At 58.3% G+C, this 16,382-nt stretch overlaps 1 protein-coding gene across 3 annotated transcripts; it reads left to right on the top strand.

Moving 5' to 3' along the window:
• Positions 1-88: 88 nt before the first annotated feature.
• SIDT2 (SID1 transmembrane family member 2) lies at positions 89-16,325 on the top strand. 3 transcript variants are annotated; one of them, XM_049621093.1, is made up of 27 exons: positions 89-837; positions 2,547-2,668; positions 2,965-3,129; positions 3,229-3,274; positions 3,682-3,783; positions 3,892-3,975; positions 4,680-4,779; positions 4,947-5,012; positions 6,006-6,099; positions 6,435-6,487; positions 7,226-7,297; positions 7,449-7,520; positions 7,712-7,774; positions 8,599-8,717; positions 9,255-9,328; positions 9,435-9,501; positions 10,099-10,172; positions 10,291-10,414; positions 10,617-10,734; positions 11,211-11,347; positions 11,599-11,707; positions 11,976-12,052; positions 12,218-12,264; positions 12,538-12,643; positions 13,337-13,447; positions 14,694-14,807; positions 14,891-16,325. In XM_049621093.1, the coding sequence occupies exons 1-27, from the start codon at positions 655-657 to the stop codon at positions 14,951-14,953; spliced, it is 2,562 nt and encodes an 853-aa protein (XP_049477050.1). In that variant the 5' UTR covers positions 89-654; the 3' UTR covers positions 14,954-16,325. The 3 variants fall into 3 exon arrangements, with proteins under 3 accessions (XP_049477050.1, XP_049477033.1, XP_049477041.1); XM_049621076.1 differs by lacking the exon at positions 7,712-7,774 and adding an exon at positions 6,838-6,849 and having other exon boundaries at positions 91-837; XM_049621084.1 differs by lacking the exon at positions 7,712-7,774 and having other exon boundaries at positions 92-837.
• The last annotated feature ends 57 nt before the right edge of the window (positions 16,326-16,382 follow it).

Raw genomic sequence — 16,382 nt, 5'->3', positions numbered from 1 at the left:
TCCAGCTGGAGAGCTGCGGCGCCTTTAAGGCCCAATCCGGGACTCGGCCCTTTAAATCTGTGTCAGTTTCCCCTGACGTAAGCAAGCGGGCCGGCTACCCTGCTGTTTACCGCCTCGCGGCGCCGCACACTCTCCCGAGTTGCGAGCACCGGGGCCGCCACGGCCGCCCGCCCTTAAAGGGCCCGCGCCCCAGAAAACTCGCCGCGCCTCCCGGCGTCCGGTCCCTGCCGCCGGTCACGCTCCTCACCCTCAGACACTCCTCCCTTCCCGGCTGCCCCCGCCGCCGGATTCCCTCCCTTCCTCCCTCCCCTTTCCCGGCGTCTCCAAGCTCCCAGCAACCAGCCGCCCCCTGGCTCTCGCGGCCCTGGCTGGCCGGCCGCAAGGTCTCCGGGCCGCGCTCAGCCCCTCGCGAGCTGACCCGTACCCCACCCCCCCACCCCCTCTCCCGCCGCCCCTCCCTGTCGGGCCCCCTGGGAGCGTCTCTGCGGCTCTGGGGAGGGGACGTTTCCTAATCTCAGGCCGGGGTTAAAGTTCTGGTCCTGGTGCGATGCTGGAAGCTGCGGCCGGAGCCGCAACCCGTCCCGGAGGTGTCCTGTCGCCTGTCGCCGCCCCCGCCACCACCGCTGCCGCCGCCACCGCCGCCTTGCCGGGGCCATGTTCGTTCTGGGCTTGCCCTTCTTGGCGTTCTTGGTGGCCTCCGTCGAGAGCCATCTGTGGGTTCTGGGGCCCAAGAACGTCTCGCAGAAAGATGCCGAGTTTGAGCGCACCTACGTGGACGAGGTCAACAGCGAGCTGGTCAACATCTATACCTTCAACCACACTGTGACCCGAAACCGGGTGAGGGCCGGGCTGGGCTGGGGGCTGGTGGTGAGTGGTTGAGCAGACCAGGGCTCTGAGAGTCAGTCCATGCTCTTTAAGGAGGCCCATGAACGTGCCGCCCCACTGGGTTTCCTTTTCCCAGAAAGGCACTGGACTCTCTGGACCAGTCCTCCTTGCTTTGCCACCAGTCTCTCTGAAGCTCCCACTGGACAGTTTCTAAAGTTGTCTCCTTCCCATCTTCTCGTTGACTCCCCCCCCCCTCCCCTTTCTACCAGCTGTGGTCTGAGCAGTACTGGCCTGTACCCTACCCAACACCCAGAATGGGACAGCCCATTCAGGGCTGGGCTGGGTGCAGGGGGAAGCAGGCTAACTACTGGGCTTGGCCCAGGAAACCCTAAGGAGATGAGACAGGCCTTCTGAAAGGCTCTGCTCAGGCAAGTTATAGCTGAGATTCCCCAGGAAGACAAATGTGGGACTTCTCAGGCTGCTGTAAAGCTGGGACCCTCTCAGCCCTCTTTCTGCCTTAGAAAGCCAGATGGCCTTGTAAATTGAAGGTGGTGGAGATAAGGTCAACTCCAAGTTGGATGGGAGGAGAGAGGGAGTTTGTCTCCAGTAGGGAATCTACCTCACTCTGACTTTCTGTTTCATTTTTTTTCCCAGCTATGAGTTAAATATGGTCATAGCTAGATCTGGGAAGTCTAGACCCCGGTAGCAGAGCTGAGATTTGGAGGATTCTTGCAGCCTGGCTCTATGGTCTCCTGTCCAGCTCTCTCCCATGATTGGGTTTACTAAGAAGCAGTAGAACTGAGAGTGGGAGTCTGGCTATTTCTCAGAATAGGGAGGGATTTGCTTTCTGTGGCAGGCCAGGATCTGCCTTCAGTGCCTGTTTCTCTGAAGTTTGATCTCCTCCTGCTTAGAGTCCTTTCTTTCTGGGGTCATCCTGAGAGTTGTGATCTCTACCCCTCTGGGAAATGCTGCCCTAGGGCTTGGGTCTCAGCAGCCCAGGGACAAGCATTGCCAGGATTTATTTAGTTTTATTATTTTTCTTTAAGCTCCCACTGTTCTAGGTACTTTCCTCCATGTGCCAAGAGCAAGAATGTCTCCGTTTTACAGAGGGGGAAATTGAGTCTCGGAGGTGTGAAGTGACTTCTCCACCGCTCTAGCCCTTGGTCAGAGCTAGGGATAGAGCTTGGCTCTCTTAGCTTTTCAACAGTCTGTTTCCCCACCTCCCCACTGGCTCTGGCCTCCAGATTAGTTGTTGAATGGGAGCTTCCTGGCTCACACAGAAGAAAATTGAGGAGCACTTCTTGCTCTCCTGTGTCCCTGTGTGTGCATGCACACGTGTGTGCAGGCATGTGTATTCCACGAACATGGATAGGTATGGGGTATCCTGGGGGTGCCCGAGGTCTCCATTGAGTTTCCTGTTGGGAAGTGAGGCCCTGAAGTTTCGTGATTCCTGTTGTCCCTGCACATCCCTGCCATCCAGGACCAGGCCTCTTCTAAGACCCTGTCCTCTAACTCAGTGATAATCCCTCCTAGAGCCTGGGGCTGCTCTGGGAGAAGAAAGGGCATAGCTGTAGCTCCCCAACCTGACCAGGATAGGGAAAGAGCAAAGCAGTTGGCATGACGTAGGGCAGGGCTCACGGTCTCTGGAGCCATGTGTCCCGGGTGGCAGAGGTGGAGACATCACGGGCTTGACTGAGGGGCGTTTCCATGTCATTCTGCAGACGGAAGGCGTGCGTGTGTCTGTGAATGTCCTGAACAAGCAGAAGGGGGCTCCTTTGCTGTTTGTGGTCCGCCAGAAGGAGGCTGTGGTGTCCTTCCAGGTGCCCCTAATCCTGCGAGGGCTGTGAGTAGGACCCGGGGATCAGGGAGGGGGGTAGGCCTTGGCCAGGCCAGGCCCAAAGCCTCACCCAGGGCCTTGTCCAGGGCCTTAGACCACCCAGGAGTCCCTCTGTTTCTCCTCCCCATTCCCAACCAGGGGCTGGTCAGCGGCCAAGCCAGCCAGCCTGGAGCTTGCCAGCCTGGTTGGGGTAGGAGTAGGGAGAAGTTGGAAACCAGAGTGGAGGAACTGGGGCCTTGCTCCCTTGGAGGTTTGCTGGCTGGGGCAGTAATAGCATCCTGACTTTCTGCTTTGGGCTGTAGGTATCAGCGCAAGTACCTCTACCAAAAGGTGGAGCGGACGTTGTGTCAGCCCCCCACCAAGAATGAGTCCGAGGTCCAGTTCTTCTACGTGGATGTCTCCACCCTGTCACCAGTCAACACCACATACCAGCTCCGGGTCAGCCGAATGGACGACTTCGTGCTCAGGTCTGCAGGGGAGATGCAAGGGCACCGCGGGACTGGCCTCCTTCCCGAGCTCTGGGAGTGACCGTGGCAGGGGGGTGGGGGGGATTCTTCTCCCTCCAGGACCGGGGAGCAGTTCAGCTTCAATACCACAGCAGCCCAGCCCCAGGTAAGATCTCCCTGTCGACCAGCCCTCAGGAGGAGACTTGGGCACGTGGGAGGGGGAGCGGTCGTCAGGCTCTGCCGAGAGTCTCCTGTTGGCTGTACACACCGTGGCGGCACTGTCTGGAAACAGGAGCTCTGGCCCTTGGGCGGTAAGGGACAGGCAGCCGGGAAGTGCAGAGGCATGGGATCTGGCTGCCACGTTTCCTACTTGCCTCTTGGGGTGCTATCCCGAGTGCCCAGCTGAGGTTGAGGGGAGTGATGTAAGAATATAAGGCTGCTTGTGGGCAGGGCCTTTCTCCCCAGAGAGCCTTTACCGCCCAACTCTGAGAAGATTCACACTGCTCCCTTCTAGAGGGCCAGAGAGAGCATCCTCAAGAGATGGGGCTCTCCCTGCCCTTCCTATGCCCTCAGTACTTCAAGTATGAGTTCCCAGAGGGAGTGGACTCGGTGATTGTCAAGGTGACCTCCAACAAGGCCTTCCCCTGTTCAGTCATCTCCATCCAGGATGTCCTGGTAAGCTGTCTGCCCTTTTACTCTCTGCCAGCAGGTAGCAGAGCTGATAAAGAGGGGGCCCGGGGCCCAGGTCCCTGCCCATTTGCCTCTCCCTCCCTCCCCACGTAGTGCCCTGTCTACGACCTGGACAACAATGTAGCTTTCATCGGCATGTACCAGACTATGACCAAGAAGGCAGCCATCACTGTGCAGGTAGGAAATGGATGGGCCCTGTGGAAGATTGGCCAGGTGATGAGCTTACCAAACCCTTGCTCCTTCATCCCTGTCCCATTTCTACCCTAGTCTTGGCCTGCCAGTCCCTGAGGTTTGGGGCCCTCTCATATGTGTGAATGTTGATTCATAATCATGATCACCTTTGGGGGCAGGAAAGAGCAGAGTATCCTTTCTGGCTGTCCTATCTGCTTCATTCACTGTAATGATAGCTAAGAGAGGAAAAAGAGTCCTCCTGGCTGATGCTGAGTGTTGCCCTTGGCAAAGGCTAAAAACCTATGCTGGGTGAAGGGAGAGTGAAGACATGTGTTTACCTCACAACATCCAGCCTTGCAACTGTAGGAGGCAGCGGGACGCCTCCACCTTTTCTCCGGCTGATGCCCAGACCGCAAAAGGGCACCCGCGGGTTCCATGATGGTGGGTCATACACGTATTTGCTCACCTGGCTATAGTGGAGGGTCATGGTTTTGGGCTCTGAAGCCAGATAACCTCGGCTCTACCACGTACAGGCAGTGTGATCCCTGTTCAGCAGGGATGATGATAGTCCTTACCTCATAGGGGTCTTTGTGAGGGCCAAGTAAAAATATTTGTGTATATACACACATATGTATTGATTTTGATGACTGATTATTTTGATGATGATGATGATAAAACATCATCATCACATCGTCATCATCATCCTGCAGCGCAAAGACTTCCCCAGCAATAGCTTTTACGTGGTGGTCGTGGTGAAGACTGAAGACCAGGCCTGTGGGGGTTCCTTGCCTTTCTACCCCTTTGTAGAAGGTACCTTTTGTGTCCTGGGCCTGGCTCAGGGTGGGGAGGGCAGGGTCACTCCCTGGGAGGTAGAAGAACCTCTGTGGCTGGTTGGTGGAGCTGATGAGATGTGGGGTTTGGGCCCACAAACTTTAACCAAGCTCCACGCAGCCACTTGTTTGACATTTTGCTTCCAGATGAACCGGTTGATCAAGGTCACCGCCAAAAAACCCTGTCAGTGGTGGTATCTCGAGCAGTCACGTGTGAGTGTGGGTGGCTGAGTGGCTCTTCCTCTCACACCTGGGGGAGGAAGTGTTCTCTGAATGGGAAGGGTGATGCGCACCTACTTAGCGGACTGATGGGGTAGGAGGAGGGAGAATTCTTGGCGGTCTTCACAAGGGGAGGGTGAGGAGGTGGGTCCTGGTGTGATGTGCTCCTGAGAGTCTGTGGCTGACTTTTGAAGTACTGAGTTCTGGTTCTCTCTCCGCCCCTTATGAGCCCTGTAATCTCACTGAGCCTCAGTCTCTCTGTCTCTCTAATAGGTAATAAGATCTGTCCTGTAGTCTCACCAAGTTGTGAGGTTTAGCACAAAATTAGCAGGAAAGTACCAAGCCCCTTAGTCAGACTCACTAAGTATTTATTGAGTGATCGAATGGAGCCCTTTGTAAACTGGGCTATATCTAAGTATAAAGATATAAGATAAAATATTAAGTATGAGATAAAAATATAGATGTTTGTAAGTATAAATATAAGATAAAATAAGTATAAGATAAAAATAAGGGATTGTGATGGGAGGGGAAAGAAACTGTCTCTTCTTTACAGATTCTTTATCCAGCAAATATTTATCTAGCACCTTCTATGTGCCCGGTGCTGCGTTCTGGCTACAGTCCTCAGGGAGCTCCTGTTTGGAGGACAGGAATCTGTTGCTGTGCAGGGTGCCGATGGCCTGTGATGGGCAAAGGACAGGTCACAGGGAACACAGGGCAGAGAAGCCTTCCCAGAGGACATAGTCCTCGAGCTGTATTTGGAAGGAAACTGTTTGAAGACAGGGTAGAGTTCTTGAGGAAGAGCAACATGAGCAAAGGCAGGAATCGTGTCAGAGTTTGGCATATTTGGGAAGCTGCCTACTGCTCACCCCTCTGGGTCACTACATTTGAGGGGAGATGCAGGGAGAGCTTGGGCCGGGCCCTTGTGTGCCATGGCGGGCAGCGTCGGAAGGCTTCGGTGTGCTCACCCTCCTGCCTCCCTCCCCACAGCCGAGGCCTATGTTGGTGGTATGCTCTTTTGCTTGGGCATATTTCTCTCCTTCTACCTGCTGACCATCCTCCTGGCCTGCTGGGAGAACTGGAGGTAAAGCGGGCTGCTGGGTGCCCCCCTGTTCTGGGGTGGGTTGAGCAGAATGTGAGCCAACCCAGGATAGTGCCCCACGCCATTGCGGGGCATAGGAAGGCAGGCCCCTTTGAGGGTCCGTGGTTCACGAGGCCTCTGCTCTGGAAACCAACCCCTCCCCTCAATCTTCTTCCCAAGCAGGGAAACCCCACATTGTTTCCCAGCCTGGGAGGAACCTTCAGATCACAGATGGAGGACAGGGTTATGGGGTGGAGAGGGTGGAAGGCAGGCCAGCTCAGCAAAGGAGGGATCCTCGCCCCATCCCTCTGGTTTGCCTCTGGATTCTGTCCCTACAGGCAGAGGAAGAAGACGCTTCTGGTGGCCATGGACCGAGCCTGCCCAGAAAGCGGTACCTCCAGAGGGCCTGGGCAGGGAGGGCCGAGTTTGCTTTGTGTTTTGGTGGACGGTTCCCTTCGGGGGCTGGAGGAGGAAGGGCTGGCTGGGGGCTTCTGGATGTCCAGACTGAGAAAGAACACTCTGCAGATGGAAATGGGGCTGGGCTATTGTGCCCTACCCGTGACCCTAACATGACTGTCTTCATGGCTGCCCCTTGGTTCTTCCTCTGGGCCTAGCTATGCTGTCTGCCTCAGATGATGTAGCTCACGGTCTGGGGGGTTACTAACCTTTCATTCTCTCTCTTTTTCTTCCATTTCGCCCTCTCTGTCTGTCCTCCCTCCTGTTTGGGACCTTCTCTCTCAGCTTCTCTCCTTGGTAAGCGCCAGGTGCCGTGGGCAGAGGAGCTGAAATCCAGAGCGGGGGAGGGAAGGGACACGCAGGGGTGTCTGGGTGGGCCCTGGGCAGGCCGAGGCTCGCTGTCCTAGCTGCTAATGTAGAAGCATCAATTCCTAGACCTTTCTCTGTCCTTAGCGAGGACGGATGATGGCGAGTGTTTCTACTGGAACACACCTGGGAGGCTGGGGCAGCTGTTAGTGGTGGCAGTGAGTTGTGTTTGCCAGGATAGATGCGTTCTCTCTGCTGCCACCGTGGCCTCTCTGTGTCTCTCTTCTCTGGATTCTTCCTTCTCTCTCTTGGCTTTTGGCTTCGGGCTGTTTCCAGAGCTAAGAGGGCCCTTGACCTCTCTTTGCAGGTAACCCCCGGGTCCTGGCCGATGCCTTCCCCGGCAGCTCCCCATATGAAGGTTATAACTACGGCTCCTTTGGTACGTGTCCACACCAAAGGCTGTGCTCACCCACTCACAGCCAGGTCTCCTTAGGCTTCCACCTCCAACGTGGCACAATGGCAGCCAGCCCCTTCCGACCCCCGCCTCCCCATCTCCTCCCACCTGCCTCACCGCTCACTGTTCCCCGCAGAGAACAGTTCCGGATCCACCGACGGGCTGGTCGACAGCTCAGGCACTGGAGACCTCTCCTACAGCTACCAGGGTGAGTGAGCCCTGCCGGGCAGAGCCACGAAGCGTGGGGCCGGAGCTGGCTGCGTGAGACGTGGTGAAGGGCGGTTGCCTCTTCTGCCGGGCGCTGGAACCGGGGAAGGGGCTGCTGTCTTCCTGCCCCTTTCCTTGCTCGTTCTTTCTCCCTTGGCCCTACTTCCTGGTAACTTTCCCTTTCCTTTGAAGGGCACGAGTGGTTCAAGCGGCGCCTCCCCTTTGGCCAGATGCGGCAGCTGTGCATTGCCATGGGTAGATGTGGGGGCGGGGGGGCGCTGCTCTGCCAATCAGCTCCTGCCGGGGCATTTGACCGGGGCCGGTAGGCTCCAGGGCCGGAGAGATGCTTTTGTGCATGGCTTCCCCATCTAATGCCAATAATTGCCCGCTTTTGTGCCTTTTGAGATAAGCAGGCACTGACCTCGATGCTGGTGGGCTGGCACCCCAGCTACCCCCAGGCCAGATGTTCTGGTTCGCTCTCATGTTTGCCAACACCTCACTCCCTGGCCTGCTGGGGTAGGGCTCACGGGCAGGGGTGTCATGTCCTGGCCTCCGGGGGCTTTGGTCAGGCAAGGTCACAGGAGGAAGCTTCTGAAGGCACAAGAAAAGGTCAGGATGAAGGAGCAAGTGCTCTTCCTAGAGGCAGCCTGTCACCCTTGCCTGCACCCCAGAACCCACTGGGTCTTTTTCCAGCGGGGGCCAAGGCAGTGTCTTCTCAGAACCCACATGGCTGGGCACCTAATCAGCATGACTTCTGCCGAATTCAGTCCTGCTGCTTCTGTCCGGGACCCAGGATCTGCTCAGTGTCCTGGCCTGGAAGTCCTAGTTCGGTGAGGGGAGCAGGGGTGGAGCAGTACCTGTCTGGTGGCCCGTTCGAGGGTGGCCCACCCTTGTTTCCCTCAAGGACTTAGGAGTACCCTGTCCCTCCTCCCAGGGCCTGAGCCCACCTCCATGCCTGCTCTCAGTCCACAATCTGCCTCTTCCCATTGCCTAGTAATTGTGACAATTGCCCCAGGTGGGTAGGGACAGACCTTGGGTTCTGTGCCTCCCGGGTAACTCTTCCCTCCTGCCCACCCCAGATCGCTCCCTTGACCCTGTGGGCGCTCGGCCACGCCTGGACTCCATGAGCTCCGTGGAGGAGGACGACTATGACACATTGACCGACATTGATTCAGACAAGAACGTCATTCGCACCAAGGTCTGGTGCTATGCGGGCTGGCCCTGGGTCATGGGTTTCCCAAGGAAAGGAGATTCTGTGTTCGGGTCCTAGCACATCTCCCTCTGGGGTGACATCTTAACGTGTTGTTGTTGTTGTTGTTGTTGTTGTTTTGAGAGACAGACAGAGGGCGAGCAGGGGAGGGGCAGAGAGAAAGGGAGACACAGAATCCGAAGCAGGCTCCAGGCTCCGAGCTGTCAGCACAGGGGCTCGAACCCACAAACTGTGAGATCATGACCTAAGCCAAAGTTGGACGTTTAACTGACTGAGCCACCCAGGCATCCCTCTCTGGGATGACATCTGAGAGAAACAAAGGGAAAGAACTCAGCTGGGGCAGGATAGATTCAGGGGAAACCGGCTCCACACCCAGCGCTTCCGGGCTGATCTGCCAGCAGCAACAGGATGGCCTGGAGCCCCCGCCCGGCAGAACTCCTGCCTGTGTGAGGGGGCTCCTCCTGTCCCCCTCTCTCCCCTGGGCATGGGGGACTTCTCCCGGGTCTCACTCCAGCTTCTCCCCAGCAATACCTCTACGTGGCCGACCTGGCACGCAAGGATAAACGCGTCCTTCGGAAAAAGTACCAGATCTACTTCTGGTGAGTGGGCGGCACGGCCAGGCCTTCCTGTTATTGGCTGGGTGGTGTGGCGGTGTCTTGCGGCCTGGCCTGCCTCCTCACTGCCGCCCCTCGTCTCACTCCTCAGGAACATCGCCACCATCGCTGTCTTCTACGCGCTTCCCGTGGTGCAGCTGGTGATCACCTACCAGACGGTGAGCGGCAGGGCTGACTCCCTGGGCCTGGGCGGCATGCCCTCATGGGGCCGCGTGCTCGCCCTCGCCACAGTCTGGGACGTGGCCTGAAGTGCAGAGTGTCCCAGCCTGGGCCACTGGAGCGAGTCAGGTCACGGGACTCAGGTTCCAGATCCTAACTCTGCCTCACCAGCTGGGTGATCTTGAGCAAGTCCCTTAAGCTCCCAGAGCATCAGTTTCTTCATCTGCAAAATGGGGCAGCATGATCTCAATGACAGCACCTTCCCCAGCTTGTTGCAGGGTTTCTGCAGCAAGAGTCATGAGACTTTGTAAGTCTCGGTTTCCCTTCCCTTTTCTCTGTACTATGGGGCAAGAAATTGTGTCACAGTCATGCCCCATGATTTTTAGCCCCACCTGCTGAGGAGGGACAGCGACTGTGCGAAAGAGGGCTGGCCTGGTCTACGGATGCACACACATGCTGGTTGTGTGGCACTTCCCTGTCCCTTCGAATGGGGCCGGGTGGTGTGGCATGGGCTCAGGCCTGGCTCCCTCTCACCTGGGCTCTGGGCTGAGTCAGGTGCTTTAGCGGCCCCTCCGTGCTCTCATGCCCTGCTGCAGGTGGTGAATGTCACAGGGAATCAGGACATCTGCTACTACAACTTCCTCTGTGCCCACCCGCTGGGCAACCTCAGGTGGGGATGGTCTTGAGCCAGCCAGGGTGGGGGCAGGGGCTCTGCCAATGCACGTCCCAGGTAGGGAGGAGGCCGGAAGACGGGGCCAAAGCAACGCACCCTGTGTCGCCCCTTCCAGCGCCTTCAACAACATCCTGAGCAACCTGGGGTACATCCTGCTGGGGCTCTTATTCCTACTCATCATCCTGCAGCGGGAGATCAACCACAACCGGGCCCTGCTGCGGAATGACCTGTATGCCCTGGTGAGAGAGCATGTGCCCACTGAGGGCTCGGCTCCAGACCCTTTCTAGCAGGCACGGCCCAGCCCTGCCCTGCCCTGCCCTGCCCACATCCCACTCCATTCCTCTCTCACGCTCTCCCTGTCTGGGTCCCTGCCTGCCTGCCTCCCTCCCTCCCACCTCTCCTCCCACCTCACCTCCTCTTTCCCTTCCTTGTCCCCAATAGGAATGTGGGATCCCGAAACACTTTGGCCTGTTCTATGCCATGGGCACAGCCCTGATGATGGAGGGGCTGCTTAGTGCCTGCTATCACGTCTGCCCCAACTATACCAACTTCCAGTTCGGTGAGTGGGGCCTCCCTCTTCCCTGGCTGAAGCCCTCTGGCATCCCCACATCCCCCACAGGGATCCCCCAGACCCAGCTCTGCAAGACACTCCAGAGCTGGGCTGCCTGTGTGCGCACACATCCTCGCTTACGGAAGAGAGGCAGCTGGGTGCTATTTCCTTCATCCGTTGATCGTTTTCTACGGAAAGGCGTGTATAAACACGGAGAAAATGAACATAATTAAGATGTGGTCCCTGATCTCAGGGCGCTCAGACTAAGTTGTCCTTGTTGTCAGGGGGAGTCAGACTGGGTGGCAGCCGGGGGGGTGGTAGTGTGGTGTCACAGGGACAGTTAAGGGACTGGAGTCCGCCCACCGCCAGCTCGCTCTGCGGCCCCGGTGAGGTGGAGGGGCTCTCTTTGCCGCCCCGACTGTCTGGGCTGGGAGGTCCGTGCTGAGTGCGTGTGTTTGAGCTCACATTCACATCCCCCAACGCAGACACGTCGTTCATGTACATGATTGCCGGGCTGTGCATGCTGAAGCTCTACCAGAAGCGGCACCCGGACATCAACGCCAGTGCCTACAGCGCCTATGCCTGCTTGGCCATCGTCATCTTCTTCTCCGTGCTGGGCGTGGTGAGGCCCTGACCCGCTGTGCTCGTCCCGTAGGGAACGTACACACGTGTGCGCGCGCACGCACCCTCTCCGCCTCCCGCGGGAGAGATCCCTGCTGCTTCCCTGGGGTGCCTTCCCTGGGCTCCTCGGAGAGCCGCATCCGGCCCGGCAGCGAGCGCTGCTCCCCGGGAAGAAGGGTGGGCTGCGGGAGCGGCCTCCTCAGCGCCTCCTCAGCCCTGCCCGCCGTGCCCCTGCCCCCCCCCCCCCCCCAGGTCTTCGGCAAAGGGAACACAGCGTTCTGGATTGTCTTCTCGGTCATTCACATCATCGCCACCCTGCTCCTCAGCACACAGCTCTATTACATGGGCCGCTGGAAGCTGGGTGAGGGCCTGCCCGGGGCGGAGCGCGTGAGAGGGGGCCAGCTGGGCCCCGTGGAATGAGGGGTTGGTGGCCTCAGGGACCTGGATTCACGGCCGACTTTGGGTTCTGCCCTCTTGCTGGCGGCCCTGGAAGAATCACTGAGTGAGGAATTTGGTGAGGGTTGGCGTGGCTGTGCCCTCTGAAGGCCCGGGGTCCTCTCACATGGCGCGGGCCAGGGTGGCCGGGAAAGAGGGGAGCCCGGGCCCTCGAGCACTTTCCCTTCTTGCAGACTCGGGCATCTGCCGCCGCATCCTCCACGTGCTCTACACAGATTGCATCCGCCAGTGCAGCGGGCCTCTCTACGTGGTACCGGCCCGGCCCCCCAGCCCTCCTCCTCCGTCTACTCTCTTCCCTCTGGCGGGAGGTGGGGGGGCCCGGGGGAGGGGGGGACCGGCTGACTTGGGCCTTCTTCCACTTTTCTCCCTGTCTCTCTTCCCCTCTCTCAGTCCCCGTGTCTCTGCTTCCCTCCAGGACCGCATGGTGCTGCTGGTTATGGGCAACATTATCAACTGGTCACTGTGAGTCTGGCCATTGTCCGTGGTAGCCTGGCTGGGCAGACGATTGGGGACGTGGCCAGCCACTGGCTGCCTTGGGGGCCATGGACAAATTCTACACTTTGGGCATGAGAAACGGGGGCTGAGGAGAGCGCTGTCGGCACGTGGGGTTCTAGAATTTCTGCGGGCCTCTGAACCCAGCCTCACATCATAATAAAACGTGGGGTAGGAGTGAGGGAGAGCCCTTTCCTCGCTCTTGGACCTCCCCTGCTTCACCGGCTCTTCCTCCCTTGCCAGAGCTGCCTATGGGCTCATCATGCGCCCCAATGACTTCGCCTCCTACTTGTTGGCCATTGGCATCTGCAACCTGCTCCTCTACTTTGCCTTTTACATTATCATGAAGGTGAGTGGGGATGGCTCGGCCTCCTCTGCCGGCCGCCCTGCTTTTGCAGGAGGGAGATGGGCGCAGCCCGTCTCCGAGTAGCACTGAGAGGGATCGGGCATTTTTCGTTCCTGTCTTCGGGACAGACATCCCAGTTTGGGGTGGGGAGAGGCTTGGGTCTCTTGCAGGTACTCCAGCTGTGTCCAAAGACCCATTTACTGAGCCCCTTCCGTGTTCTAAGAAGGGCGCATGAAAACGGTAGCACCGCAGGCTGTAGTTGGAAAGAGCCTCCCTCTGCGCCCCCCTCGCCCTCCCCCTCCCCTTCCCCCCCCCCCCCCCCCCCCCCGGCGGGGGGGGGGGGGGGGGGGCTCACTGTGTCCGCACAGGCTGGGGCCTCCGAGGGCCAGGTGCTTCCCGGGGGCCCTGGTGCCATCCAGCGCAAGGAGAGCCCCCCAGGCCGGTCCACCCTGCCAGCGCAGGGCTCTGGACGTACGGAGGCCTGGCCAGGGTGAGCGTCAGGGGTGAGGACGCCGGGCTGCTGGTGTGGGGCGTACTGAGCTGTGTAGCTGTGTCAGGTGATGGTGTGAATCCGCGATGGCTTCCTAAAGGATCCATCCTGTGCGCTGGGAAGTGGCATCAAGGGCAGGCTGGCGAACGGGCCGGGCCGGGGCCTGGCCCTCAGGCTGCTCTCCCCCCCACCCCCCTGCCCCCCAGCTCCGCAGCGGGGAACGGATCAAGCTCATCCCCCTCCTCTGCATTGTCTGCACCTCGGTGGTGTGGGGCTTTGCCCTCTTCTTCTTCTTCCAGGGACTCAGCACCTGGCAGGTGAGTAGTCATCCTGCCGAGAAGGTGGGGAGTCGCCCACAGGCTCGTTGTGAGCCAACAAATGGCCACTTCTCTTTTTAAACACCATTTGTGAGCACCTGCTGGACTCTTTGACAGCTGCTTTCTCATTTAATCTTCCCAACCTTCAGTTCGCCAGCATGGAGGTATCCCCATTTCACTCATGAGGCAGCTGAGGTTCAGAGAGGCCAAGCGACCTGCCCAAGGTCACACAGCCAGTGAGTGGCACATCTGGGGTTTGAAGCCAGAAATGCCAGGTTCTCCCTCTTGCCTCACAGGCACCTGCCATGAATCAGGCTTCAATTCTGTGATCAGAACTAAGTCTAGCACGGTCTCTTCCTTTGAAGTACTTAAAATCTAGTTCAAGAGAGAGACAGATGAACAATTCCTGGACTGCTCTTTGCAATATGATATATGAGGCGAAGGTATGGGCAAGACAGGAAGGAGGAATGGACACGAGGGCAGAGGACAGAGGAGATCCAGGAAAGCTTCCTGGAGGAGGCAGACTGTGCTCGTGGCCTTATAGGCCCTGGGTGATAAGAAAGCACCCTGTGGCCCACAGATGCTGTGACCTGAGTAATGTTACAGAGGCAGAACTAGATGAGGCAGATTTGGAGTCCATGAATGCACCAATTTGGGAGCTGAGTGAAAGACTGAGCTCCTGAGGGCAAGGCAGTTCTGGTCTTCTCGGTGGCCTCAGCGTGGGGCACAGACAGTCCCCAGACACAGTAATGTCCGGGCAGGGTTTGCTGGATAGGGTGATGGGTGAGCATGGAGGACCACGAGTGCCTTAGGTCATGGCCCACAGGTCATAGCTCCTGTTGTCCTCGAGCAGAGCTGTGTGACCAACCAATAATACTTTGGAGAAAAAGTGATCCTGGAGTCACTGATTAGAGCAGGGGGCAGAGTCCAAGGCAGGGAACCAAGTTAGGAGGCTTTTGAAGCCTTCTAGCGTCTCCAGGTGATCTCAGCCCTGTGCTCTCTTACATAAAGGGCAGAAGAATCTGAGGGTAAAAGTGAAAGGAAAGGGAAGGACAGAATCCAGCGTCCTTGGGGAGAAACGTGTAACAGCCAGTTCTTAGGTGTGGGAGACGAGGCAAGGGCGAGTCAGAGGAGGGTGCTCTCCTGCCTGGCGCCGGGAGCAGGGCAGCCCGAGGGAGCCGGCAGCAGGTCTGGCCCCAGCCTTGGTGGGCAGCGTCCGCAGGCGGCTCTCCCTGTTCCTCCCCAGAAAACCCCCGCAGAGTCTCGGGAACACAACCGAGACTGCATCCTCCTGGACTTCTTTGACGACCATGACATCTGGCACTTCCTCTCCTCCATTGCCATGTTCGGGTCGTTCCTGGTACGTGAGACTCTTCTGCCCAAGCATGGGGAGAGGCCGAGGCCGCCCCCTTGCCTGTGCTTGACTCAGCGTCTGCCCCCCAGGTGTTGCTGACACTGGACGATGACCTGGACACCGTGCAGCGGGACAAGATCTATGTCTTCTAGTGGGAGCCAGGCCCCTCGCTTTACTCAGGGGGCCCTGAGCTCCTCTGTCTCCCTGCCCAGAGCCCCTGCAGCTCTGGGGGCGTGCATCCCCGCCCTGCAGCCCAGTGTGGGTGGTGGCGGGACAGCGAGGCCCAAGCTTGGCCCGGGACAGTCACAGCGGTGGGCCTGGCGGCTGCCCTCTGCTGAGAAGGAGGCCTCCTCCCGCAAGACCCCAGATGTTGGCCACTTGTTGCTGCTTCTCAGTGTTGAGGGCCTCTCAGGGGCCCTGTCCGTTGGCTCTCCGTCTGTTCCTCTGCAGGAGGAAGGAGGAAAGTGTTGCCCTGCCCAGTTCATGCCTTGCGTTCTGCCCGTCCCTCCCCTCCCCACGAGCCTATGACTGCGAGCCCTTTCTTCTCCCCAAGTTCCAGTCCAGGGCCCGGTTGGGCCTGATTCTCTGTCCTGCACCAGGGCCCCATAGCGCTTTGGGGCCATACCTGACTGCCATCACTGCCCATTCCAGCCAGGATGAATGGGCTGTAGGATTTTGGAGGCTGGCCAGCTGGTGCCACGCTTTTGGTGCTATGGCCTAAGAGGGGCTTCAGGCAGTGCTGCCTCCTCCCTTTGACCTGTGCTTGGAGCCGGTTCTGTAGTAATAAGGGTCAGCTTATGTGTGAGAGTCGCCTTTGAGCTGAGGGACTGAATTCAGAGGTCACCTGCCTATCTCGTCAGCCCCCAGACTGATGTTGGCACCAGGATCAGAGGGAAAGATCAGTTCACCCCTTTCCTTCTTTTTCTTTCCAGGCCCTCTGTCCTGCCAAGCCCCCACTGGGGGCCTTTCAGTGCCATTGACACTGCCCAAGAATGTCCAGGGGCAGAGGAGTGGGACACAAGGCGCCTAGCTCCTCTTGTCTCCTCATAGCCGCGGGAGCCCCAGTGCCTATCTTAGAAGGGGGCTCAGGAAGGGACATGATCTTCCTCTCAATGTCCCCAGTCCAGCCTCACTCTAGGACCTGGGGCTGGCTTCGGTGTTTCCGTCCTGTCTTTGGCCAAGTTTTGTGTTAGTCACACACATATACATGTATGAAACCTTGAAGTTTACACTGAGCCGCCCCAGCTCTGGGCCCCCTGGCTGCTCTGTCCTTCGAACCCCTTCCCCTACCCGGTCCATTCCAGATGCCAAGACTGGGGGAGGGCAGGTCAGGCCTCTGCCTTGGGGATGGGAGTGTGTCTTATTCTGCCCAACTTGTTTTTACAGCTCTCCCTTGGGCTGGGGAGAGGAGGTGGATCTGGATCCGTTTTCAGAACTCCATTTAATGTCTGTTGCCATGCTATGGTTGCATTTCTGTTTTCTATGAATGGGTCTGCATTCAATTAAAGAAACAACCGGACGCAGCTCTTGGGCCCCTGTTTGCTCCTCCTTTCTGGGTGGAGATGTTGAGAATGAAGGGTG

Source organism: Panthera uncia, chromosome D1, assembly GCF_023721935.1.
Source record: "Panthera uncia isolate 11264 chromosome D1, Puncia_PCG_1.0, whole genome shotgun sequence".
Taxonomy (NCBI): Eukaryota; Metazoa; Chordata; class Mammalia; order Carnivora; family Felidae; genus Panthera; species Panthera uncia.
Note: the sequence above shows the minus strand (reverse complement) of the source record. Positions and strands in the feature narration are given on the sequence as shown.